This window comes from Aquarana catesbeiana, linkage group LG02 (assembly GCF_042186555.1).
Source record: "Aquarana catesbeiana isolate 2022-GZ linkage group LG02, ASM4218655v1, whole genome shotgun sequence".
NCBI lineage: Eukaryota > Metazoa > Chordata > Amphibia > Anura > Ranidae > Aquarana > Aquarana catesbeiana.
The window spans coordinates 666,264,622-666,291,695 of record NC_133325.1 but is presented as its reverse complement, the minus strand read 5'-3'; the positions used below and the strand labels follow the sequence as shown (position 1 = coordinate 666,291,695).

Genomic DNA, 27,074 nt, shown 5'->3' with positions numbered 1-27,074 from the left:
GGTCCAGGCCAGATATCATTGGCCTAGGCCTAGTGATTGGTTCCTGATCGGGGCTGCGCCCTCCCCCCAGCCGGCCGCGTGCCCACAGTACAATGACGGTGACTCGCCTGCCTGTGCCATTCTGCCGCAGTATAACTGCGGCGGACGGTCGGCAAGTGGTTAATCCCCCCCAAGTCACATATATTTCTAGCATCCATTTTGCTGCTTTAGTTGACCAATCTTGCACTGGGGACAATGTTTGCTCATGACTAGTGGACTACACCATGCTGCACTGTGGTTTTTTTCCCCTTAAAAATGCATCAAAAAGGGAAGGTGATGTCATTTTACAGAGAGGAAACACTGGACAAGTGCCAACATTGAAAAATGTTGAAAATTGAAAAATGAATGGGCACTGATGAGCCAGGCAGCAACCAGAAAGTGTTCTTTACCCCTTAAGTTCAGCCTTAAGCCCAGGGCATTTGGCCCATCTAGAATTACCCCGTCAGTGGCTAAATGAGTGTGTTTGAAGTTGTCACTTACGATTTTGGGGGGAATATGGCCTTAAAGTCTCCCCTGTTGGGGCCCGGGCGACGGGAGCCTCCCTTTTTCCCCTTTGGTGGTTTGTCTGTAGCCTCCGTTTTTTGTGTTTCCCTGTTGAAAGAAGAGTAAAACAATGTTTTTTACCCAAAAAATGGCAAAAAAAGAAAATGTTTAAATGTTCATATCTGCTTTATATTTAACTTCATGTTAAAAAAACTAATTCAGACAAAGATTAGAGAAAACATTATCTGGAATTTTAAAAACCTACTTGGAGAAAGTGCATATACAGACAGCTAATTTACACATATACAGATTATTTAGATACAAATATTGCTTACTTTTTTTGTGATGGATGGACTCCGTCTGTTCTTGCTCGGAGTGCTTTAAATCTGACCATCACTTTCAGATTTGGTCCTTCGCTCGTTTGACCGAAAATTCGAACTCCAAAACGATGAGGACGTTCTCCAAAATTAGATCTTTTCGGCTGTTGGGCCTTTCCTAGTTGTGCATCTTACAATCGTAGTCGTGCTTCTCAAGGATGCGCACCATCTCCACCATCTCAGCCTTGCTCATGCGGGTGGCTTTGTGCCTCCTATAAGATCCACCACCACGGGGATGCCTGGAATCCTCGGGATTCCACCATGCTGACACACTCCCGAATCTTCCGCCGTGTGTGTCACATGCAGAAGAGGGATGGTCACGCCCCAGCGTCATGACGCACTGAGAGCAGAGTTTCACGCATGCGCAGTGTATATAAAGCCATAACGCGCGGTCGATGTAATGGCCGTAGGAACGATCTGGGAGTGGAGGACGAGTGAACGATATTGCGAAAAGGAAAGATAAAACGAAGGTACAATTGTAAATGGGGGCATCGGTGGTTAGTGGCCTATACTGCTTATAGATTGAGGCCTATATTGGGACCAGATTATGAGTTTAGCCTGACATTAGGGTTTGTCTTGTGTTGTGTCTTGCAGGCACAATGATGGATAAATTCAGTGTGCCAGATTTTTTGCCTGAATTTATACAGCAGTACCGGGAGCTGCTGTGTCTATGGCAAGTCAAAAGTAGGGATTACTCCAATAGAATCAAGAGGAAGGTAGTGATGGAGAAACTGTTGGAATTGGTGAAGCCTCTGTATCCCACGGTAGACATCAGTTATTTGAAGGCCAAAATTGGTAGCCTGTGTAGTACATATAATAGGGAGCGCAAGAAGGTCATGGAATCCCAGAGATCGGGAGCATCAGCAGATTACATATATGTCCCCAGGCTGTGGTACTACAACAGCCTGCGTTTTTTGTCACACCAAACAGAACCGCGCCCATCACTCTCAACGCTTCCTTCCACATCAGCCACAGCTCCTGAGGTCCACCCCGGTCCTTCTAAACAGGAAGAAGATGTGGAGGAGCCCAGCTTGACCCAGGTATAGCATTGTTGAACATATTTATAGACAAAAATTGAATGATGTTAACTAGATGTTATTGATCCCAAATTTCTGCCTTAACAAAGTGGTTTACGTATCAGTAGACAGTAGTGGCCAAAAATGATTGGGACAAGAATGAAAAATGCTGGGGTCAGAATGATAGTCTTTTCTATTTGTCAACATTCAATTTGCAACAGTCATAAGCTCAAAATTGTGTGTGATTGATGACCAAAAACACAAATATGTCCCATTTTCATACACAGGGAGTCTCAGTCAGGACGAGCCCGTGCCCAGCAGCCAGACCGAGTCACAGATTCCTCCCCTATGCCCTCCTACTAAAAGGGCCAGGAAGAGTGCCATTAGCACAGCCCCGGATGCCCAGGAGGCATTTGGCTGCATGACCGCCAATAAGCTGAAGGATATGGAGGAGGACCAACGCAGTATGTGTGAGGAGCTGATCCTGAAGCTCCTCAACAAGGGGAGGAGGGGCCAAATTACACAGAAAACCGACATCTGCGATTTAGATGACAATCCTCCACCACCTCTACAGACACCACAGCCACCCCACCCACCACAGCAGCATGGCGGATGGTGACAAATGCATCCCCAACAAGCCCGCTGGGCTGGGAATTTTCGCCCCTACAATTTTTAATTTTCTTTTTGTTTATTTTTAAAATTATGATTTGAGTTGTTCTACTTTTTTTGTGCAGAGAATGCATTTTTTTATTTAATTTAGTTTATTTGTGTGGAAGGAAGCGTTGAGAGCGATGGCCTGGGTCGGTCTGGTCTGGCAAAAAACGCAGGCTGTTGTAAGACCACAGCCTAGGGACATATGTCATCTGCTGCTGCTCCCGATCTCTTGGAGTCCAGGACCGTATTGTGCTCCCTATTAAATGGACTCCTCAGTTTACCAATTTTGCACTTCACACAATTGATGTCTGCCCTGGGGTAGAAACGCTTCACCAATTCCAACTGTTTCTCCATCGCTGCCTTCCTTTTTGATTTTTATATGACCTTGTGCTCCCTATTAAATAAAAAATATTTAGTTTGAAAAATACTTGGCTATGTGTTTTACTTAAAGGACAGTTTGGGAGTAGGCAGGTACATTTAAAAAATACAATGTCAAATTAACAAGGGACACCAACATAGTAGTTCTTAAGCTCAGTTATCTATCTGAACTTAAAAACTACAAGATAGTAATGGTGTTGTGGTAACTTGACCCAAAATAAAAATAAAAAAATGTATTATTCCGGATATCACTAGAAAAAAAAAACAATTTGAAATACGTTTGGCAGAACTCTGTCAATATCACCAGCAAAGCAGCTTCATTATTATCCCATTATAAAGAAGAAGAGAATGTGCATTGCACCGAGAGATTACATAATTTGCCGCTTCGCGAATGTGATATCTCCATTACGAACGCTAGTTTTACAAGACCGACCGCTTACGGCTCGTCCTTGCTTCTGAGCATGCGTGTTTGTACTTTGGACTTTTGTCCGCCGGACTTGTGTACACACGCTCGGAAAATCGGACAACACGCCTTTGTCCGTGGAAAATTTGAAAACCGGCTAGCCAACATTTCTTCCCGGAAAATCCGACAACAATTGTCCGATGGAGCATACACACGGTCGGATTTTCAGGCAACAGCCTGTCATTGAACATTTTCCATCGGAAAGTCCGATCGTATGTACGCGGCTTTAGACTATATCAGCTGACGAGATTAAGCTAAAGGAACATCCCTCCTTGATTTCCCCCAACATCCCAAGGACTTGATTTCTACATAAGTTTTTATATTTTAGTTATCTGGTGAATTTGTTTTTCTCCTACACGAGTGGTGGTGGAGCATAGATAACCAAGAATTATTTGCTATTGCACTATATTTCCTTTTTGGTGTGTGGACTTTTTTCTTAAGTATTGCTTTGATAGTACATGCATTTACCTAATGTGGTTTATTTATGTGATTTGTGATACCAGTTATATTTTTTACCTTTGAATTAGCGCCAACCTTCATACTTTTTGTTAATATAAGAAATAACTTCACTAAATTAAATATCATTAAATATATCCGCACAGACACAATCAGAGCCGTAGTGGTGCAAGCAGAAAAATGTAGACGTGACCAGTATCTTACTAATACAACTAGTTATGTGTTTAGAGATGCAATGGGGTTGATTTACTAAAACTGGAGCGTGCAAAATCTGGTGTAGCTCTGCAAAGAAACTAATCAGCTTCCAGTTTTTTCAAAGCTTAATTGAACAAGCTGAAGTTGGAAGCTGATTGGCTACCATGCACAGCTGCACCAGATTTTTTTACTCTCCAGTTTTAATAAATCAACACCAATGATTCTCTGACACTGATATGACCATGAACACGTCTGCAGAGATGGTGGGCACTGGAATGACACAACCCGGAATGTGTCTACAAAGATACAATGAGGGTTGATTTACTAAAGGCAAATAGACTATACACTTTGCAAGTGCAATTGCTGTAAAGCTTAGTAAATGAGGGGGAGCTCTGCTAACTTCCATCATCCGATCGTGTGCAAGCAAAAATGCTTTTTTTTTTCTTGTCCTTGCATGTGACTGGGTATTCTTTGCAACGTGAAGCTTTACGTCATTTACTGCAGAGGGCAACAGCACTTGCACAGTGTATAGTCTTTTTTGCCTTTAGTAAATCTACCCCAATATATATGGTAGTGGCACCATGCTAAAGATGTGCTGCTGATAATGATTGCTTTGGTTTGAGTGAGTCCAGGTTCACACTGTTGTGCTGTAGTAAAGTAAAGGCATTTATACCAATGCACCTGCAATGCAGTGATCCCCAACACTTCGTTACAAAAAATAGAGGGTGCACTTTTTTTAGTGTGTTGGGCAGCCCATTCAGTTAAACTGAATACAGCACAATTTTAATGTGCTGCATAACATGCAAAAATTCACAGCAACAGCATGAATCCATCCTGTGCATTGTTTTGGGTAAAGGCACGTTGGGTTTAATTAATAGCAAGTGAATATGTTTGGAGAATAGGTTTCACGGTGATAAAGGACAGATATTACAGTCATGCAGACATACATACATACATACATACACTCTCTTCTCCCCTTTCCCTTCAATTCAGCTCTCAGATGTCTTGTTATAGCAGCCATCTCTGGTTCTGCCCGCCCTTTTGATTTAGTGGTGTCACTGCGGCTGTCTGTAAAGGCAGGACCCAACACAACTTGTGTAGATGTGGGGGGGGTGGAGTTCTCGATAGTCCGGGGTAGGTGGTTCCTGTACATGAATGGTCAATACCAGTTTTTTAAGTAGCTTGGGTGGGTAAGCGCTGCCTTTGGTGGACACTATATCCTAGACCACGGCTTAACTGCATTTTCGGCCGTGGTTATATCCTTTATTACTATTTTTCTTTTTCCTTGTAGACTTGGGTAGGTATGTCCCCTATTTTTATGAAATATTTACATAACTCTTTACCACTTTAACAAAGATGCTATGAAAAGCATATTCATTCACCACTACCAACCTTTTTTAAGATTGCTTAATTTGAACTTTACAATTGAAATTCAGGCAGCTTGCTAACTTCATATATTTGCACAGAATACATAGGGGTTATTTACGAAAGGCAAATACACTTTGCACTACAAGTGCAAAGTGCACTTAAAATTGCACTGAAAGTGCACTTGGAAGTGCAGTCGCTGTAAATCTGAGGGGTAGATCTGAAACAAGGGGAAGCTCTGCTGATTTTATGCAAGCTAAAATGCTGTTTTTTATTTTCCTTGCATGTCCCCCTCGGATCTACAGCAACAGAACTTCCAAGTGCACTTTCAGTGCATTTTCAAGTGTACTTTGCACTTGTAGTTTGCACTTGTTTTTGCAAAGTGGATTTGCCTTCAGTAAATAACCCCCCTAGTCTCTCTCTCTCTCTCTTTTTTTTTTTTCTTATTTTTTTTCTTTTCAAAACTACTGTGTTGCAACAAAGTGTGAACAAAGTGTGCAGCTAAAATGTTTTTAGTATATGATCAAATCTAGGTCATCTTCTGCACAGATTATGGGATTCTCCTAGTGCTGTTTTAAATTTCAGACTTGTATGTAACTGTTCCAGGCCCTACGGCACATCTGCTCTCTAAAGTACTATATCCTGGAGTCATACCGTACTGTACAGCAGCGTAAGAAACACTTAAAGTGATACTAAACACACACTGTTTAATTTACATTGTCCATTCTATTTCTGTATGTGGACGATGGCACTGTAATTATTTTAATAAAAAACAAAACATCTAAATACCTTTTTACCTAATTTTTTCCTAATCGATATATACAGCTGTCACATGACCCCGATCTTTCTCAGCCTGTCTGCAGGGAAACATAATCAAGGGGGAGCTTCTAGTCCTTTGCTGCTGATCACATGTTCAAAATAAAAAAAAAACAGCTTTGAAATACAGAGTAAAAATAAATAATATCAATAAACTGTTTTAATTTTACACACAAATATATATCTGAAATCAAATCTTTATTATTATTATTTTTTAATAACACGGTGTGGGCAGATTTATATAGATTTATACCGGTCACAGCCTGTGTCTTGGAATAACTGGGAGGTAAAGCTTTTATCAATCTACATGTAAAATCCCTCCCTTATTGTGTTTAGCTGGTTAGTGGGCATGGAGGAGGGGGGAGTGAGTGGGCTGTCATTTACCACTGTGTATACACCCACATGTATAACTAGTCACATAGGCTGCTCAGATGTGATAGGGAGGAAATGCTCAGCATAGAAACTCACTGAAACCTGAGCATGTGCAGAGCAGTCATTAGATACAGTTCCTATGCTACATGAATAATACCATGCCCAGCTGTTATAAAATCAGTTCAGGCAATCATGTAATGATTGAATTGACTATAATTAGTTATTGTATTACAATGCAAAATGTCTGTCCTTCAACTGCAAGTACCTATCACAAAGGCTACTTTCACACTGAGGCGGGCAGGCGTCGGTGGTAAAGCGGCGCTTTACCGTCGTTTTAGGGTTAAAACCTGCCCACAAAGCGCCACTGCAGCGGCGCTTTGCCGGCGCTGCCCAGTTGATTTCATTGGGCAGGGGCGCTTTAGGAGCAGTGTATACACTGCTCCTACGGTGCTGCAAAAATGCTGCTTGCAGGACTTTTTTTACCGTCGTGCAAGCGCACCGCTCCAGTGTGAAAGCACTCAGGCTTTCACACTTTGGAGACAGGAGAGGCTCTTTACAGGTGCTATTTTTAGCGCTGTAGTGCCTGTAGTGTGAAAGTAGCCAAATACACTTTGGGCTCCTTCACACGGACGTGTCCGTGTATGGAGCCCGCTCTGCTCAGCGGGGGATCGCTCCGTCGATCCCCGCTGAGCAGGAAGATGACAGGTCCGTCCCTGCACACTGTGAGAGAGCACCGCTCTCCCCTATGGTGAGGACGGACCGTAGAGTCCGTCGTCACCCGATCCGATCCACAGATGGATGGAAAAGTAGGTCTTTCCTCCATCACACTTTTTTGGATCGGAGCGGGTCGGATGTCAGCGGACATGTCACCGCTGACATCCGACGCTCCATAGAGGTCTATGGTCTATGGAGCGTCCATTCAGGTCCGCCTAAAAAACTGGCAGGCGGACCTGAACGGACAGACCGTGTGAAAGAGGCCTTACAGAACATTGTAGAGTTAGTTTCCCCTGCAAAGCTATACCTTAGAGTAGTAAGCACATTAAGATACAGTACATGTACACAGTCATAGACAGACTGCCATTTTTTATAAATGGAAGGAAGCTGTAACACTAGATGGGCACGTCTTCCTTGTCTTTTTATCTGAACCAGCGTTATTACTAACATTTTTATTCCTTTGCATTTCCTTTCTGCAAATATATTTTGACCCATCTGGTAATTTTACATTTTTAGAACAACTAGGAGGAAATTATCTAGAAATTATTGTAATTTAAAATAAAATGCAAGCAGCGTTCAAAAAAGCTGAAAAAAGGCACATAGATGGAAAATGCATGTCCACTGCTGAGTAGGCATTTATGTAGGTAAAACATGGGCCATGGTGACTGTATCCCATTGCTGTGTGTTGGGATTGTTACACACTTTTCATTTAGCTACCAATAGCTAACAGGTGAGGTTTTAAAAATGTTTCTCATGCATTATGTATAAGATGTAGTTAATTTGAATAGTTCATATCATTGGAGGGAGTTGCAGTACATGAAATATACAAGAGCTGTGCATTTTGTTTGTAGGCCGGATTGCTGCTCTCAATATGCTGAACAAGCACATACCTGTGAACTCTGTGCCATTCTTCTGGACGTCTCTGCTGGGGAAGAGCATCCGTTATGCAGGTTCGTGTACCGCATATTATTTACTTCTATTCACAACTATCTTTTTAAAGAAACTAAGATTTTGAGAACTTTAGTTTTATTTCAGGCAAGATAAAAATTAACATTTTTATGTAAGGCAGGGCACAAAAACAGTAATTGGTTTGCAGTAGAAGATCTAAAGTTTGTCTTTTGCGGTTTGGGGCAAGCTTTCCTCAGCTCCACAAAGTTTTGGGTCTGCAGCAGAAAATGAAGCCGTTCTCATACAGCAAGTATTGCCAGACAACAAGGCACTGGGTTGAAAAGCCAAACTTTCTCTTCATCCACACAGAATTCTGCACCCCTCACTAGGAGATTATTAGGAAGAAATCCATCAAGATACAACTATAGAACCTGCCATTGCTTGCTTGGTATGCTTTGTGTATTCCAGATTTCTACAGGAATCCAGCATAAGTGCCGGTTCACACTGCTGTGCTGTGAATTTGTTCCCTTTTTTTGTCCTGTGTGAGGTGCGATTTTACCGCGATTTTACCGCAAATTTCAGGAGTTGGACATAGCTGCGATTGATGTTCTAGCCAATGGAATCATAATGTAAAAAAAAAAGATGTTAACTTCCTGTGTACTTCCTGGTTTTTGTGGAGAGTAGTGTGATGGAATTCGCACATATCTGAACCAATAGTGCGATTCCAGAACGATTTACATTGATGTCTATGGAGACTAAATTCACCGTAACGCTGTAAACTCGCACAAGACCCTTTTTATTATCGCATTCGTAGAGGAATCGCAACGCATGTATGTGAACGACCGTCATTGAAAACAATGACTTTATGGATGACATGCGAATTTAGAATGTTTTTGACGCATCTCATTCGTTATGAACTCGCATCAGTGTGAACCGGCACTGAAATTGTCTTTGTGCAGGAGCTTCCTGTATTTAAGACCAGTCATTGTTGCTCTGTCTCCTTGTGCAGGGTGACAGGTCTTGTAGCTGCCCCCTCCTGTAGTTATCTGCAGCTAGCCTGTAGAAGGTAGAGCTGCTGGGTCTGCTCAGGTTATAATATTGTCGCTGTTGTTTTTATATAGGGAAAACAAGGTTTACAAATTAATGCAGTATGTTACACACAAATGGGATTGCTATTCTCTGTGGCTTTAAAGCAATACCACGCTCCAGAACTGATACCAGTATTGATTAATCCTTGAGCAAACTGAGGCCAGCTTTCTCCTAATGCAACATTCCTGGAGCCCCTCAGCTTGCATGGGCGACAACCCTGGGTGACACCGAATCATCTCTAATCCTATATTTTACTTAATTTGCTGTTCATAAATGTCACGGAACGCCCCACACTCCGCTTGAGTGCTTCCGTCATATACCGCTTCCTAAGTTCTGGAACACGAGTCCAATGGATCTGGCTATAGGAACCCCAAGAACTAGACAACACCAGTCTTGGAGTACATCAGAACTACCTTTATTTTGAGATCTCACAGACCTTTATACAGCAGGGATGACTCAAAGCTAACCTAATTAACATGACCTAATTTACTACAAAATGTACCCAGACCAGATGACAGTCTTGTGGGCACCGAGCTTCACACATTAATACAATTAACAATACAAACAACAATCTCCCCCCTCCTCAGCCTAGACCATTCGTCTATTAGCCAGTGCTGGTGGCTAATGTGATCAGCTCTCTCAATTAACATAAACACATGTTGATAACACCAGCATCTCCTCACAGGATGTGTCCCAGCAGAATGAATCAGTCTTATCAGCAGGGGGCTGCTGGAGGAATCCCCCCTCCCTCTTCAGGGACACAAATATACAGTAAGGAGTCCCCATACAATATATACATGACTGAGTCCGATTAATACAGTTCAGACTGGATTTCTCATTCACCTCAAATGCTAGGGCCCATAATCGGTGGGCAACAGGCTTGCACACAGTCCTCTCCAACAGCCTCCGCTCTGGCCATGTCCGTGACATTTCTCCCCTTTCGGCAGGAGACTAACACAGGAGGAGACCCCAGACGGGTTGACTCCGAAGTTAGTCCACAGCTCCAGTCATCTACTGCCTGTACCCACACAGTACCCCAAACAAATCATCCCAAACAGTGCATTACTCACCCAGCCATCCTCTGCCTCTCTCAGAGAACATATCTGCCGCTGGGGAGAGGCCTGGACTGGCCCTTCTCCCTGGAATCCTTTCTGCCGCTGGAGAGAAGACAGGGGGACTGGGCTCACTCCATTCTGCTGTTGGGGATCTGGGCCGACTGCCCAGCATCCCTGGGGTATACAGGTGGGGACTGAAGCCCCATCAACCGACACCAGATCAAGCTGCAGTTGTGAGGTGATGACTGCATTCTCTCCTTGGATCCTGATCTGCAGCTCGCGATAGACTGCCACCTCCTCACCTTGGGCCTCCACAATTGCTGCAGGTGTGGGGCAGAGGTCTTGGACCCTCTGTCCGGTTGCCAGCACTTCTGCTGGGGGTTTGCCAGGTGGTTCCTCCTCTACAGAAACGTCTATTAAATCCCCAGTCTCTGGAATTGGTAAAAGTGTGGGACAGAGGTCTTGGACCCTCTGTTCAGTTACCAGATCTTCAGCTGGAGAAGTTTGTTTTAACTCCATAGATGCTGCTGGCAGAAAATCACATGTCCCTGTCAGTGTTGTGGGAGAAAGGCTGACTACCTCTTCTCTCAGGAAGGCTGAAGCCACTGTTGGTGCTGGGCAGAACACAGTGAACTTTGGCCCTGATAGCAGCTCTTCTGCTGGAGGCTCATCAGGTTGTTCTTCCTCAGCAGAAAAGTCTATCAAATCCCATATATCTGCAACTGATGTCTGGGAATAGAGGTTCACCATCTCCTGTCCATGGAACCCAGAAGATGTTATCATTTCTGGACAGAGGTTAGCAGAGCTCTGCCCTGTTGTCAGCACTTCAGGTTTGGGGACGGCAATCTCCGGATTTTCCACTGCCGATTCTCTGGCATGCTGCTGAACTTGTTCTAGCAGTTTCCTGTATGCCCTTTCCAGATGCTGTTCCTTCCTTAGCAAATGGTCCAGATCAGGTTTGAGCTCTGAGACCCCTGCAAGACCGAGCATAGACTCTCTATAGTCTCTCATGTCCTCAAGGTCAGGTTCCCCCTCATCGCCAAACATAAAAAGATCTGTAAGGTTCTCCCACAGCAATCCAGGGCCGCCAAAGTCATATCCCTCCGGAGAGCATTCTGTTGTCTCCCCTAAATATCCCTCCTCTGCGTGCCATTGCAGAGCCCGATAACGATTGTCCAGCTCTATCTCCTGCTGGACCAACCTGTCCAACTCAGTCACCCATTGCTCCTGGGGCTGCTCTCCCAGGAATGCCATCCGCAATGCCCGTTGGTCACTGGCCCGTTGCTCTTGGGTTGGAAAGCACTTGCCCTGTTTTATACAAGCGAGACGGAGGGCTGCAATCCAGAGCTCCACCCGAATCAGCTGCCTGAGCTCCAGGTATTCATCCTCAGACACAGTCCTGGTGTACGTTGAAAGGATGATCCGCAGCAGCCCCGGGAATTCTGATGCCAGGTCCATATCTCCGCTGGGGTGACTGAAGTCTGCTATGCTGATCTTGGATCCAGTTGGAGGTTTGGATGTCCCAGACTTCAGACTTCAGGAAGCTATCCCACTGCTGCCACCAATGTCACGGAACGCCCCACACTCCGCTTGAGTGCTTCCGTCATATACCGCTTCCTAAGTTCTGGAACACGAGTCCAATGGATCTGGCTATAGGAACCCCGAGAACTAGACAACACCAGTCTTGGAGTACATCAGAACTACCTTTATTTTGAGATCTCACAGACCTTTATACAGCAGGGATGACTCAAAGCTAACCTAATTAACATGACCTAATTTACTACAAAATGTACCCAGACCAGATGACAGTCTTGTGGGCACCGAGCTTCACACATTAATACAATTAACAATACAAACAACAATCTCCCCCCTCCTCAGCCTAGACCATTCGTCTATTAGCCAGTGCTGGTGGCTAATGTGATCAGCTCTCTCAATTAACATAAACACATGTTGATAACACCAGCATCTCCTCACAGGATGTGTCCCAGCAGAATGAATCAGTCTTATCAGCAGGGGGCTGCTGGAGGAATCCCCCCTCCCTCTTCAGGGACACAAATATACAGTAAGGAGTCCCCATACAATATATACATGACTGAGTCCGATTAATACAGTTCAGACTGGATTTCTCATTCACCTCAAATGCTAGGGCCCATAATCGGTGGGCAACAGGCTTGCACACAGTCCTCTCCAACAGCCTCCGCTCTGGCCATGTCCGTGACAATAAATAAAGATAATCCCTCACAAACCAAAATATAATCTTGGTTGAAGTTTGTTAAAGCCCAACTACAGCATGGAGTTGAAAACACTTCAAGTAATATTAAAGGTTAAATAAAAACAAACCTCCTTATACTTACCTGCTTTGTGCAATGGTTTAGCCCCGATGCTCCTCTTCTTGGGTCCCCCGTCGGCGCTCCTAGCTCCTCCTCCAAGTGCCCCCCTAGCAAGCCGCTTGCTACAGGGGGCACTCGTGTGTGCTCACTCCCGAGCCACCTCTGTGAGTCCACAAGACACACAGAATGGGGCTTGGCCCATCCCCGCTTCCTCCTCACTGGCTGTGATTGACAGTAGCAGGAGCCAATGGCTCCTGCTGTTGTCATTCAGCCAGTGAGGAGGCAGAGACCTCAGGCAGCAGCTGCTCTTGTGCACATCGCTCAATCAAGATGGGGCTTCGGTAAGTATTAGAGGGGGTGCATACTGAAGGTTTTTAAGCTTTATGCATAGAACGCATGAAGGGGAAAAAACCTTTAACCTTAAAAAAAAGTGACTTAAAAAAAAAATTAATAAATTACGGCCTGTAAACCTGCTGTGATCCAAACATCCAAATTGATGTTTAAAATGCATAGCTCCACAGTGACACCACTACCTGCACCTGCCTAGCACAATCTGTGGTTGATGGTTCAGCTGGGCTAAACATAAAAAAAAAAAAAAAACACAAGCGAGGTGGATGGAGGAATCCTCCCCGGTGTGCTAATGTGTTCTGACAGTGGGAACTGTCAGAATACATTGATCAACGCTGCAGCTGAATTAAAGTTTTCCAGCAATTCTGATCAACTTCTTTTAGACAGAGGAGGCCATGCACAGATCAGTTTATCTGGTTCCTGCTAAACTGGCTGAATTTTGTTCCATAGGTACCCAGCTCTATGTGTAGTGTGTATCCCATTACTTTCATGCAGCAGCTTCCCTGCTTTGCCTACTCAAAGCCATCAGATATTTTTTCTGATTGGCTGTCTTCCAGAGCTATGAAAGTTATTGGCAGCTGCTGCTACTGAGAAAAGTTGTACTGTTCACCCGCCTCTTACTGTCCTCTCCGCCATTTATAGAACCCGTACTATTAGTATCCCAAAATGCATTGAGGACTTGGAATGATGGAGCAATTGAATGACAGAATTCCCGTCCATTCACAGAAGGCGATGCATGGTGAGAGAAGAGTAATACCAGTTCTGTAAATGATGGCTGGAAGATAGCCATTCAGGACAGTATCTAGTGGCTCTAGGCAGGCACTACAGGGACAACTATTTACTTGCAAGCAGCTGCATACAAGTAATGGGATACACACCGTTACAAATAACCAGTGTGTTTGGTGCTGTATCCCAAAAATCTTCTAAACTTCAGCTTTAAAGAACATTAAACGGCATTGTGTTTTTGCATTAAGTCTAGCAGTAATATAATATAGTATATACGTGTAATACTCTTATCTGGTTTTATAGATACTGCCAGGATTGCTTTTATACATTGCAGTAGCATGCATTATTGTGTCATTTATATTTTTTTTGTAATGAATAGATATTTCTATAGGTTGAAAAGATTTAAAGGGATAAAAGGATTGTAACATGGGATTGCACTTCATCTTTAGCATATGCGTCATATTAAACATTTCATGACAGGATTAGGAAAGATGCTTTTGTGGTCCTTGATAATGCATGCTATCCACTGAATGTTGCCTTTTTGTACACATGACCAAGGGCAAGGACTTTGCTGCTTTGAATTGCTAATTCCAATCTAGGTTCATCCTGCGCTTTTTTTTTTCTCAACAGGATTTGGTGAGGGTTATACAGAAATCATAATGAAAGGGGCCTTGGAAGAGATGAAGTTCTTGGCTTTTTATCTAAAGTAAGAAGATGCATATTTGCAAAATATTTCATATAAAAAAATAGTTATCCTAAAAGGGGTTAGCAACTTTCTCATAGAAACCTCTTTGGGATTTAAAGTTGTTGTAAAGTCAAAGAGATTACTGCCAGCTTCTCTGTTTTACCAAGCCATAATACACAGCAGGGCTTTTTTTCAGCCGGAACGTGGCGGACTGTAGTTCCGCCATCTGCAGCAGCCCTGCACTTTTCAACTTGTCACACAGGAGCCAGGAGAACATTTTTTCCACTTGCTTTCTCCATCAGCTTTTGTGTGTAGCTAGCGCCAGGCACCCATGGCACATGCCCCACATTTGCTAGTGGGTGCCCCGGGTCCCTGCACCGTAACCTCCCTATTTTTTTTAACTTTCGGATATGCGGGAGGCAGTTTCTTTTACCACCTGTCAAAAGTTTAGTGAAGCACCTCCTCGCCTCTGTGCTACAGTTCTTAATAGGCGGAGCAATGTCGGCAGCGTTTTTGCAAGAGGTGTGAGAGCTGGAGGGGCATTTGTGAGAGCTGAATGGGCATTTGTGAGAGCCAGGGGCATTTGTAAAGGCTGGAGGCATTGGTGAGACCTGGGGGCATTTGTAAAGGCTGGGGGTCATTTTGAGAGCTGGGGGGGCTTTTGTAAAGGCTGGGGGGGAGGGGGGGATTTGTGAAAGCTGGAGGGGCATTTGTGGGAGCTTGGAGGGGGGGCATTTGTAAGAGCTGGAAGGGCATTTGTGAGAGATGAGAAAGCTGGGGGGCATTTGTGAAAAGTGAGAGAATGGGGGGGTTGTTGTACAGAGTGGCAGCTGTGGGAAAGTTGAGGTTTTTGTGCAGAGCTGCAAAGGGGGGGATTTGTGCATGGATCAGACTTGTTGGGATAAGCTGGCTGCGGATGGGGGTGCAGAGGGAGGTTGTGTAGTGGGGGTTCAAAGGTGAGTCATGGGTGGGGGTGCTGAGCAAGGTGTGGCTGTCGGCGGGATTAGGGGCATGATTGGGGCTGGAAAATTGGCTGGGGTAGGTGATTTCCTGCACCCCCCTTTTTTTTTGGTCACGTGAGCTCCAACGACTCTCCTCCTCCGAACTAAGAACTACAGCGAGAGGGGCTGAGGTCATATAACCGCTGTTCTGTCTGCTCAGCCCCTCCCGCCGAAGGTCATGTGACCAAACAGAACTGATCTGAAATAAAGGTATTTAGAAGCATAATTTTATACAAACATTTACACTGCGTGTTATGGCTTGGTAGAATAGAAGGGAAGACAGTAATGTTTCTTTGACTGTACTGCCAGCTACTAATAGTGGCGGACCAGAAGTGTACCTGTCAAAATCAATTACCCCCCCAAATAAAGACAGTCCAAATATGGGAGAGGAGGAGGAAAAGTAGAACTATCCCTTTTTGGGAGAAGTCCTGCTTTAACTTACTTAAACCTCTTTGAGATTAAAAATATGAATGTAATTACAGCACCATCTTTGTTCAGGAACTGTCTGGGGTTTCGTATAAACTTTTTGGACAGAGGCCCGGTTTACACCAGAATGGCACAAGAACGCGGTCTGTTACTGTGCGATTCCTATGCTCATGAGCAATTTGAATGGGATGAAATCTAACTGACATTGCACCAAAAGTAGTGCATCCACCACTTTTCAAAAATGCACTGCACTGGATTGCATGGTACTGCGAGGCTGAATTCCTAAAAGATTTGATAATGTTCATACATAATGTCTAAATTATTAAATATCTAAATATGTGTTAAGCAAATCCCTGTTTACTTTTTTCATCTACACATGACTGGATAACTGAAGTGAATATTTACAGTCTTTTGTGTGAACATTCCCTCATCCTTTATGAAAGCAGAACTTTTCATCCAAAAGGGAAAGTTCCGCTCTTCCTCCTCCCTGGCTTTGCAGGTACCCACTTTCACTCGGATTGCCTAGGCAATTTCAGCTACATACAGTATACGGTACTGTAAACCGGGTGTGAGACAAGACCTTCCTGTCTCACACCTGGAACAAAACAGCGTTGGGCTGAGCGGCACTCATAGGTCATAGACAGCTTTGTATTGTATCAATGAATACAATGCTTCCTCTGGCCAGACTCTGAGATAATGACATCATCAGCCTACTTCTACAACTCAACCAATCAGAGTTAGCTTTGTGTTCATTGAAAATACAAAGCTGCCTATGATTGGCTGAGCACCGTTCAGCCCGACATTTTGTTCCGAGTGTGAGACAGGAAGGTCTTATCACACACCCAGGTCACAGTGCTGTTTCTGTATGTATATGAGGCTACATAAATTTATACAGCGCACCCAGTGGCTGCACACGTTAGTGATGGAAATAGTTTGTTTGCGCCAGCTTAGCCCAAACTATTTAACCACTTCTGGACCGCCGCATGTCGATATACGTCCTTGCTTTGACGGGGTATATCGTTGTTATGGCAGCAGCTAGCTGCCTTAACCCCGGTATCCTCTTGTTTGGCCAGCGGTCCGGTTTATGATAAGAGTGGTCTCTGCGGCAGATTTGCCGCAAGATCACTTTTATCGGTGGTGGGAGAGGGCCCCCCCTTCCGCCTCACTCCACTGCCCTCCGCCGCTTACCGGATCCGTCGGCAGCGGCGAAGGCGATCAGATCTTCGCCCTGGCTGGGCATGGAGACGAGTGAGGGTTACCACCCACACCATATGGAGTACCTAACTTTCTGGGGAGTGTGTTTGGTCGTTCGCCCCATGTGCCGTGTGGCTTTCTCAGCTCCCAGACCAGACGACTCATTCCAGTCTTCCCCCGTTTGCAGTTTTACACACCCCTGTTTTTCCAATCCCATGTAAGTAACAAGACTGTAACAATTTCCATTGTCTTTTCTTGATACTGGAGTTCTTACTAGAACTTACCGGTACCTATATTTATTTGTTTTACAGACTAACATGCATCCATTCCTGATGAAGTATCTTTACGCGAAATGCGTATGCATCCATTCCTGATGAAGTGTCTTTACACGAAATGTGTATATAGGATGCAACCTCGTTTTAGTTATTCATCTTTGTAATTATCTACCCCTTTATTATTTGCTATTCTCTTACACGGAGAACACGCTTCATACATTGTTAACTGGAATGTGCTGCCATTTTGGTTTGGTTTTGGTATATACATACAACCTTAATAATACATATATATCATTTTCATATGTCTATGAACTATACGTCTTTCAACATTTACATTATGTAGTGGCTTTTAATGTACTGCATACTGAGTGCAATTCTATACCCTCTTTTACGTGAATAAAGTAATTTATTCACTATATATATTTTGTCTTGTTTAGTTGCCGCTTGCCTCATAAAAAGTCACAACTTCCTTTCTATTATTCATTTGAATCAGGGATGGAGGCACATATTATCATATGCATACCTCATTTAAAGTCCCAAACCTTTCCCTTTCCTTTAGATTTATGTGCACACGTGTTCATTTCAGTGTAACTGCACCTTACTGTGCACATTTGTCCAGCATGTTGGTGGGCAAGCTGTTTAAAGCGGAACCTTTAAAGTGGTTTTCCAGCCGAAAATTATACTTTTTAAATAAAAATACCCCTATAATACACAAGCTTAATGTATTCTAGTAAAGTTAATCTGTAAACTAAGGTCTGTTTTGTTAGTTTATAGCAGTAGTTTGTTATTTTATAAACTTACAGCAGGCTGTGGCCATCTTAAGTGTGGGCATCTGAAGCCAGACTGTATATCTTCCTGGATCTTATCCTTGCAGATCTCGCACATGCTCAGTGCAGCACATGCAGTGTAATAGGTTTCAGGTCAGGTTTCCATAGCAATGGCAGTGTCAGAGGAAGTTGCCGCCCCTTCCCAGAAGGCATTGCAAACAGGATATGATGCGATGGGCCACGGCCAGGGAGGAGGAAGTGAGAAATAAATACAGCAGATATACAGTAGGTGCTGAGAAAAAAAATTTAAAAATATCCAATTCGTTTACAGTGCACAGTTTAGTGAGGGATGCTGAAGAGTTGTAAAAGTGGGTGGAACTCCACTTTAACGCTCTCAATCAACATTGACTATTTTCAATCCTTATGCTGCTAGTATTAGTAAATAGGTAGAATGGAGGATTATATTTACTAGTTTTAAAAGTTAAACATTTTTACATTTCTTCAGTTAGAATCAGGTTTCCAGGCCTAGGAAAAGTATGTAATACATCCCAGGAGTCTTTAAGGGGGGAGTTTTCTCAGCTAAGTACACCCTTCTGTCTGCATGCCTGAGCCAAGGGCAGATGGATTCCAGAATGTAAATGCCGCATTAATCATCTGCCCTTACTCAAGATGGGTAAATGCTAGGGGGTGTTTTTCAAAGTGATTTCTCAGCAATAAAGCACAGAGATATGGATAGATGAGGGAGTTTGCTTTGAAAATTATAAATAAATTAAATATTGCTTTTTTTAGTTTGTGGTGCACAGATGCAGTGTAGATCCACTTTAAGGAGAGCTATGTGGCTTTTTTTGTACTCATTTGCAGCATAAACTCTACACTGAAGATTACAAGCTCATACACCAATAATCAATCAGTATTGGAGGGTAATAGATTCAGGGTTGCAAATAACAATACCAGGTTGTGATGTGTAGTTTATATTATATCTTCATGGATTTTTTTTTGTAACATGTACTTACCGTTTGGAACCTTTCCAGTATTAGGAAAGATTTTGTATCTTTTATTGCTCGTTAATTTTATTTTATTTTTTCTTGCCTAATCTAGGGATGATATTGTAGTTGCAGTATCAAGCATGAACTTTGACCCTACTGTATCACAAGTAGCTGAGGCAATCCTATCAGGCAGAAAAATCACAAAGACTGAAGTTATGTAAGTAACAAGCCATTAAAGGTGAAGTCTAACAAAATGTGATATTTTAGGCTGACCATACACATGATTTTTTTTTGTTTATTCGACTATAGGCTGGAAAAAAAAAAAATCTTAGATCCCCTCCATCCACACAGCGCAGATGGATGCATGTCAAAACACAGGAACAGTGTCTGCATCTGGTTGGGTGCGCTTAGTGTATGGCCAGCTTTCATCAGAGGTGGAACCTTGGTCTGTTACCCCCTTGTATCATATGACTAACTGCCATAAGTCCCAAATTTGTTCCTGTAAAAATGGGAGTTTTGGTTGTTCTTGCCAGAGTGGGAACCTCTTATAATGACACACTGGTGCACAGACTGAGGAATTTGTGTGCACTATCGCTTCTCGGGCTTTTGGCTAAGATCAAGTGTAGTATCTGTTCTTATTAGTTGCCAGAGGAGGCGCTATGTCACTCCTGAGTGTGGGGAGGGCAGATGCAAATCCAATGGTGTCATTGCACCTGGAAGGGCGGTTTCAGTAGTGGCTCAGGTCTGGGCGTCCTTTGTTGGCATCAGTGGGGTCGAGTCTGAGCCGTCCGGAAGGTTGCTCCTGGTGAGGATAGGTGCTGCATTGGGTCTGACCCAGAGGGTCAGGTCCCTGGCCTTCAGGCCTAAATTGGGGTAGCTCTAGCTCCGGTCAGTTTTTCGGGAGAGAACACCAGCTCCTCTCTAGCTGGAGGGGGAGGAGCGGTTAGTATTCCTAGAATGTAATTAGGTAGGAGTGAGGGGAGCGACGGTGGAGCCTGATGGCAAAGGGCTCTCACCAAGCTTCCAGAACTTCAGGCCTTCCTGGCTGGGGTGGGGGCTGCTGTGGCCTGGGTTGTCGGTCAGGGTTGGTACCGAAAGCCCATGGTGTATGTGCCCCTGGAGTGGCAGTCCAGGGGTGTCATAAAGTCACTGTGAGTGAGGGTCACTTTGATTTGTGGCACCACGGTCACTGCACCATTACACGCTTTTTTAGCACCTGCCTCCTGGGCCGGGTCTTTTGGCTGGGATCGGAGGAATTTTTTATTCCTGGCCGGAGGGCCTGGCCATTGTATTGCACAATGGCCACCTTTTCACTCTCCTCTACTTCCTTCTCCCCCATTTTCTTTTTATTCACTTCCTTTGTGTGTCACGTTTTTTATTTTTGTGGTTGTACACGGTTTTGCACTGTGTGACTGGTAGGGTTGCAGGTCCTCGGGCCTGCCCTGAAAGTCTTGGAAGGGGGTGGACATGGCCTTTTGGCTTGGTTTGCCCTCTCTCATGGGGTCTCTCTTCGGGGGAGCCCTACCGAGTACTTGGGTGGGTCTGTTTCGGCAGATCCTCCAGAGAAAGGGGGCCGTCTGGTTTCAGCCAGATGGACCAAGTGTAAGTACCCTTGTCCCCATCAGGAGCCTAATGCTCCGGGGGATTCAGTGCAAGGCCCTCTGATTTTAGAGGGCTTGTGTACCCGTTGCACTTTTTTGTGTTTCACTCTTTATGTGTGAGCACATTTTTGTGGCACCGGGTGAAGTTTTTGAGTGTTTCACACGCCATGGGCTTTCAAAAAACAAAAAAAATTAGTCTCGAGAGATTTTGAAAAGTATCAAGTGGTTAAACTCTCCAGTATCTACCAAATTCTGAAATATCTGTTTTTGGGAAGAAGGACCCGTTAATATTTTGAACTGTAAAATGTTCACATAACACTGGATTTCTGGCCACACTTTGTGGTATTTGGTTGGCAGTTTTTTTGAAGTCCTGTAAGATTTAGAAGTCCTTCAGATTTAGCCTAGTAGTCTTGAATACAGATTTAACTGGAATGCTGGCTGGAGCGTTAAACAAGCTTTTAACAGGCATCATGTCAACCTTAGGGTTGTTTAAAGCTACAGTCGGCATTACAATGACAATCTGTGTCCAACACTCAAGACTAGTGCCCAAGAAATATTGATGGCTTCAAGAAAACTTGCTTGGTACTGAAATGTTTGCTGAATCTAATGTTTCTCTGTTTCATATTTACAGACTAAAGGCTCGTACACACTATAAGAAAATCATGTGAACATTTTCATCCAAAGAATTCCTGTACGATTTTTGTATACTGTGTACACAACTTTCGACAGCCGATTCAAAAATTTTCGTACGAAAATTCCCGAAGGGAGAAACTCCAAAATTTTTCTTGTAGGGGAACAGAACGAATGATTTTTGTTTAATGTGTACTGCTTTCGTACAAGAAAAATCAGAAAAAGACTGCGCGTGATCAGAAACAATAAACAACAAAAATTGCCTTTGTCGTACGAGAATTTTCGTACAAATGTTATTTTATCTGTTCCAATTTGCTGTGAATGGTCGACAAAAATCAGACGAACGTTCGCCCAATTTTATTATAGTGTGTACGAGCCTTAAGATTAAATAATGCTTGTGTATGGGTATTGTGAGAAAAACAGAATAAACTCAAGTGGGGGTCCCAGACTCTGGAAGGAGCAGAGTTCCTAAACATCAAAAATAGAAGCCTACTAAAAATTATTGTAAAGTAAAAAAAAAAAAATCCTAATGCTTCTTTGAGACAAATCCTTCATTTGTGTCTCACACGCTCCCCATCAAAGACGCTGCGGGCCTTAGTGGGAGGGTTTCGGTAACAGAGGCAGAGCTGTCAATTCACAAAGCAGTGGGCAGGACTAATTGCCACTCCTGTAACACCTTTTCACTACTCTGTAGTGCAAGCAGGCACAGCTCTGAATTCAGGAGCAGAGCAGCTCACTGGCAGGATCAACGGTTATTTGTGAGACTTTGCAGGAAGGCTAAGCGAAAATTGTAAGTATAGATGCACTTATAATTAGGTAATGCAGCACATATTTTCTTTTTATGGGAGGCCATTGTTCTACTTTAAGTACCTCCCTAATGGTCCTTGGTTTTCAATATTTTATTTTTGTTGAGCACAAAAGAAACCACACATGCCCATTGTACAGTGGTAATCCAAAATACAGTACATTTTAAACCTCTTCGTGACTGGTGAGATTGCATGGTAACCAGGGTTGTACAGATAACCTGTTGTAAGTGAGCACGTGTTAACCTTCTGCTCTCATTCCTAATTTTATGTCTGCAGAAACCACAGGTTCAGGGAGACACTGGGGGTTATTTACTAAAACCAGAGAGTGCAAAATCTGGTCCAGCTCTACAGAGAAACCAATCAGCTTCCAGGTTTTATTGGCAAAGCTTAATTGAACAAGCTGAAGTTAGAAGCTGATTGACTACAATGCACAGCTGCACCAGATTCTGAGTAATGTAGTTTTTAGTAAATCTACCCTACTGTGTGGGATAGAGTGGGTGGTATATCTATATGGGCTGCCTGATGATGTACTGATTAGATATTACCACCGGTGAAAACTGCTTGTCAAATCACTTATGTACGTTTTCTTCACATGCTCAGTTTTAATTACCCAGTGCGTGACAAGTGTACATTAAAGCTGACCTCCAGGAATTCAGTCATTTATGTGCTGGAAGCAGTCCTTCCCACCCCTTCCTCCTGAGCTTTATATAACACAAAGCACTCTGTGATCGGGCAGGAATAGGGGAGGGTGGGCAAAGCAGCTGCACGCAACTCTGTAGTTATTGGAGCTGAGGCCAAGAAGGTCCAGTGTTGGTACTCCGGTAGTTGGCTATGCTCCCACACTCTCCTTAAAGTGTAAATTCAAGTAATAGGTCTATGAGGTGCCATGCACCTTGTTGGACTTAACACATAGCAATCGGCACGTTTTAGAAAGTGTCTGAATTCCTAGAGTTCTGCTGGGTTTAGTCTGTGAGTAGATTGACGGGTATACAAAAGAAGGCGGGTGCCACCTGCTGGAAAGTCCTAGTGCAAATCCCTTCCATACACAATCGAAAAATAACTGTAGCTCAGGAAGCAAGTGCTAGGACAAGAAGTAGAAATGTCATCAGACGTTACCTCTTTGTATTCTCTCCCAGCAAGTAACTTTAAATAGTTTCAGCAGTTCTCAATATAGCCATTGTCTCCTTGATAAGTTGTAGAAAGTGACTGCTCTACTGTTACTTACTCTTGCTTACCATCTTGTTTATGTTTCCTGCCTTTTGTGCTGTCCATGTTATCCTCCCTTATCTTGGTGACCATTGGCTATTATCTGGTTTATATCTCCTGTCTGCTATACTGTACACACACGGACTGCTCTAAGTTACCCTTGGCTAATGTCTAGTTCACATCTCCTGCTTGCTGAATTATACAGACTGTTGTTACTGATCCTTGCTTAGTAACTGGTTTAGAACTCCGGGCCACTTAATTTTACACACTTTCTGTCCTGCAGTTATCCTCCTTACCCAATATATGCTTGTTCTCTCCTTTTTGCCAGATTGTGAATGCTGTTGATCATGTGCCCGACTTTTGCTTGATAGCCAGTTTTTACCCTCTTCCTTTCAAAGTATTTGCTACCTTACTAGCAACCCTTGGTTGATGTGGTTTATACAACCTACATGTCAAATATTTAAAGTTATCAGTTACAATTCTAAGGGAAGTAATTTAGGATGGATGCTATTTTCAACTAGTTTTCCTGAAAAACAACTTTGCTCTAAAAAGATTCCATGATCTAAGAAAAATATCTGGCAATGTCTAAATAAAAGTATCCTATTTGGTAAGAGTTGCTAAAAAAAACTACAGGAATACACTTACAAATGACGGCATGACTTGGACTGCCCATTAGCTTACTATACATCAGGAAAACCATAGTTTTAACAGAATACTAGACGTTAGTGTAAGGTGGCCAATTGAAATGTTGTAACTGAACTTTCCACCTATTCATAATTGCCAACTTCTGATTTATAGGAACCTTTCTGAAGAGAGACATGCAGGAACTTCAGGTTACTGTGATAGCTGGAAATTTTAGGTCAGCAATGGGCACACCCATATTTATTTCGGGAATGGCTGGCTTTAAAAAGTATGTGTATAAAGATAATGACTTGGAGCATACTGGGATTGCATTAACTCGTTTTTACTATAGAAAATAAAGTGCCAACATTACTGGAAATACATGTATTCAGTAATAATTAAATGGAAACAAGCTAGCCTGCAACCCTGAACTTTATCAACAAGAGAAAAAAAAATCTGTGGAATAGTCTAATCAAGCTGTCACGTAATATTAGAACTGCTTATGATGCACATAATCCTAGCACTGACTGACTTGTTTTATGATTAATATTGATCAGCGTGGGAGCAGCTGCAGGTTGTTGACATTGGCAGAGACTCTGAATAAAATATCCTCAGAGCTGCATCTTTTGTTGTCCATAGGCCTAAAAAACATCACCGTCTTTACTTAGTAAATAAGGACACATTAAGTGAAGAATACATTTTTAACCAAGGGCACAATATTATAGATCTTATCTTGTACTAGAATTCATACACACATAATCAGAGCAGGATCCTCACTAATGTTTCCATGCTTTTTATATATATATTTTTAATATTGCATGTTGCGACAGTATTGTATGATGACTGGTTTAAGGATTATCAAATAAGAAAAATCAATAGCAACAGTAATTCAGCTTCAATGGCTGAAGCTGATTCCTAATAGGAGTTGCTGGTAAGGTTCCAGGATACATTGTGTAATAGCACTGTGTTTGTGCATATTGGAAAAAAATGAATTTTTGTAACTACCATAACGTTTTTTTTCTTGTCCTCTCAGTTTGAGACACACAGTTGTTGATTAAGAATGAACAATATACAAGTGGGTTATAGTGCCTTCCTTCCTACTCCTGGAATCGGGAATCTTAAGCCACTGGTCCTGCTTGATCTTAAGTCTAGAGCTCTTTCTCCTAATGAATATAAGGCACATACTCTTTGGTCCTGGCTGCACCCTATGAAACTGCAAAGTGGGGGAAAATGAATCCTGAACCTACAGGGAGAGAGCCAAAGGCAACCCAACCATACACCCATACTATTGTTGACCTGTGCCTCCCTCAGCAGCCTTGGAGGCAGGTGAGGGGAACTCAAAGACTCTGTGCAGGTGCCAAATATGCTCCTCGGCAACCAACAATGTTATTGGTTGTTAGGACGTTGGTGAGCAGCCATACTTGTATTTGCAACCTGTGGCTGTCCGTAAAATTAGGCAGGCTTGGATCCAGCTACCTGATCAATCTTTCTTTGTTAGTACAGTTTTTAGTATTTTGGCATAGCACACAAGTTGAGAAAGGCTGCTTTAGACTATAGCATTGATCTACTTCTTCAAGGTTTTTAGAGAGTGGAGAGGGATTAGAACACCCATCAGGTTTTTATAGCTTCATATGTCTCTGTTAAGGAGATTCACCCTCTCTCCGAATGCAAAAAAGTGAAAGAAAATCTTACGTTATGGGTTGTCACCAGAAGAGAATAGAGGGGTAATCTTCCACTGAAGACACTAGCGCTGTTGACCCTGATGGGGAAACAAACTCGTGAGGTTTCAGTAACATTTGGACTGAAGCTGAATTGAAAAGTAGACATCTTTATTATGCAGGGAGAGTAACACAATACAAAGTATTGGATTCAAATTTGCTCTAACAAGCTGGGGCCTCTAATGTAATTTATATACAGCTAGGTCCATATATATTTGGACACAGGTACAATTTTCATACTTTTGGCTCTGTATGCCACCAGAATAAAATTAAAGAGAAACAAGCCAAATTAATTTGAAGTGCAGACTTCCAGCTTTAATTCAAGGGGTTGAACATAAATATCAAGTACAAATTTTAGGAACTGCAACTATTTTTATACACAGTCCCCCAATTTTCGAAGGATCAAATGTAATTTGGCAAATGAACATAATCGTTAAATGTTTATTTTTAAAATTTTCTGTTTTGAATCCTTTAATGGCAGTGACTGCTTGAAGTCTGGAACCCATGGACATTACCAAGGACTGTGTTTCCTCCTTTATGATGCTTTGCCAGGCTCTAACTGCAGCTGTCTTCGAACGAATGGCAAAACTAAAGGCAGAAAGACCCACAGAGAACAACTGTTCTTTGTGGGTTTTTCTGCCTTTAGTTTTGTCTTCAGCAAGTGACATGCATGCATGATTGACTTGGCCATTGCAGAATATTCCACTTCTTTTCCTTCAAAAGCTCCTGGGTTGCTTTTGCAGTGTGTTTTGAATAATTGTCCATCTTGTACTGTGAAGCGCCGCCCAATCAACTTTGCTGCATTTGGCTGACAGTATATCTTTAGCAGAATTCATCTGGCTGCTTCTGTCTTATCATCGATAAACACCAATGACCCAGTGCCACTGGAAGCCATGCATGCCCATGCTATCACACTGCCTCCACCATGTTTTACAGATGACGCTGTGTGCTTTGGATCATCTATCCAAAGAATGCTTTTCCAGAACTGGTCTGGCTGTTTTAGATGTTTTTGGCAAAGTCTAACCTGGCTTCTGTATTCTTCAGGCTTATGAATGGTTTGTGGTGAACCCTCTTTGTATTTACTCTTGCGGCATCTTGTCTTGATTGTAGACTTTGTCAATGATACGCCTACCTCCTGGAGAGTATCCTTCACTTAAGGGATGCACGGATACCATTTTTTTACTACGAGTACCGATACTTTTTTTTTTTTTAGTACTCGCCGATACCAATTACTGATACCTACCGCAACTGTTTTGTTTACACTTCAGCTGTCAGCAATGGTACAAAGCATTGAAAAGTCATTTAGGCCAAGTTCACACTGGTGCGACATGACAGCCATCCAACTTTGCCCTGCAACTAGAAGCCGACATGCGTCCGACTTTCAATGAACAGGG

General features: G+C 43.0%; 1 protein-coding gene and 1 pseudogene across 3 annotated transcripts in view; both read left to right on the top strand.

Moving 5' to 3' along the window:
* Positions 1 to 27,074, top strand: part of LOC141128963 (apoptosis-inducing factor 3-like) — a 241,227-nt gene that overhangs the window by 206,823 nt on the left and 7,330 nt on the right. For all 3 annotated transcript variants that reach the window (XM_073616628.1, XM_073616627.1, XM_073616629.1), the window contains exons 16-18: positions 8,180 to 8,278; positions 14,395 to 14,470; positions 19,211 to 19,315. In XM_073616628.1, coding sequence (XP_073472729.1) covers positions 8,180 to 8,278; positions 14,395 to 14,470; positions 19,211 to 19,315 — 280 coding nt within the window. The remainder of the gene's footprint in view (positions 1 to 8,179; positions 8,279 to 14,394; positions 14,471 to 19,210; positions 19,316 to 27,074) is intronic.
* On the top strand, positions 19,689 to 19,855 carry LOC141130853 (U2 spliceosomal RNA; annotated as a pseudogene).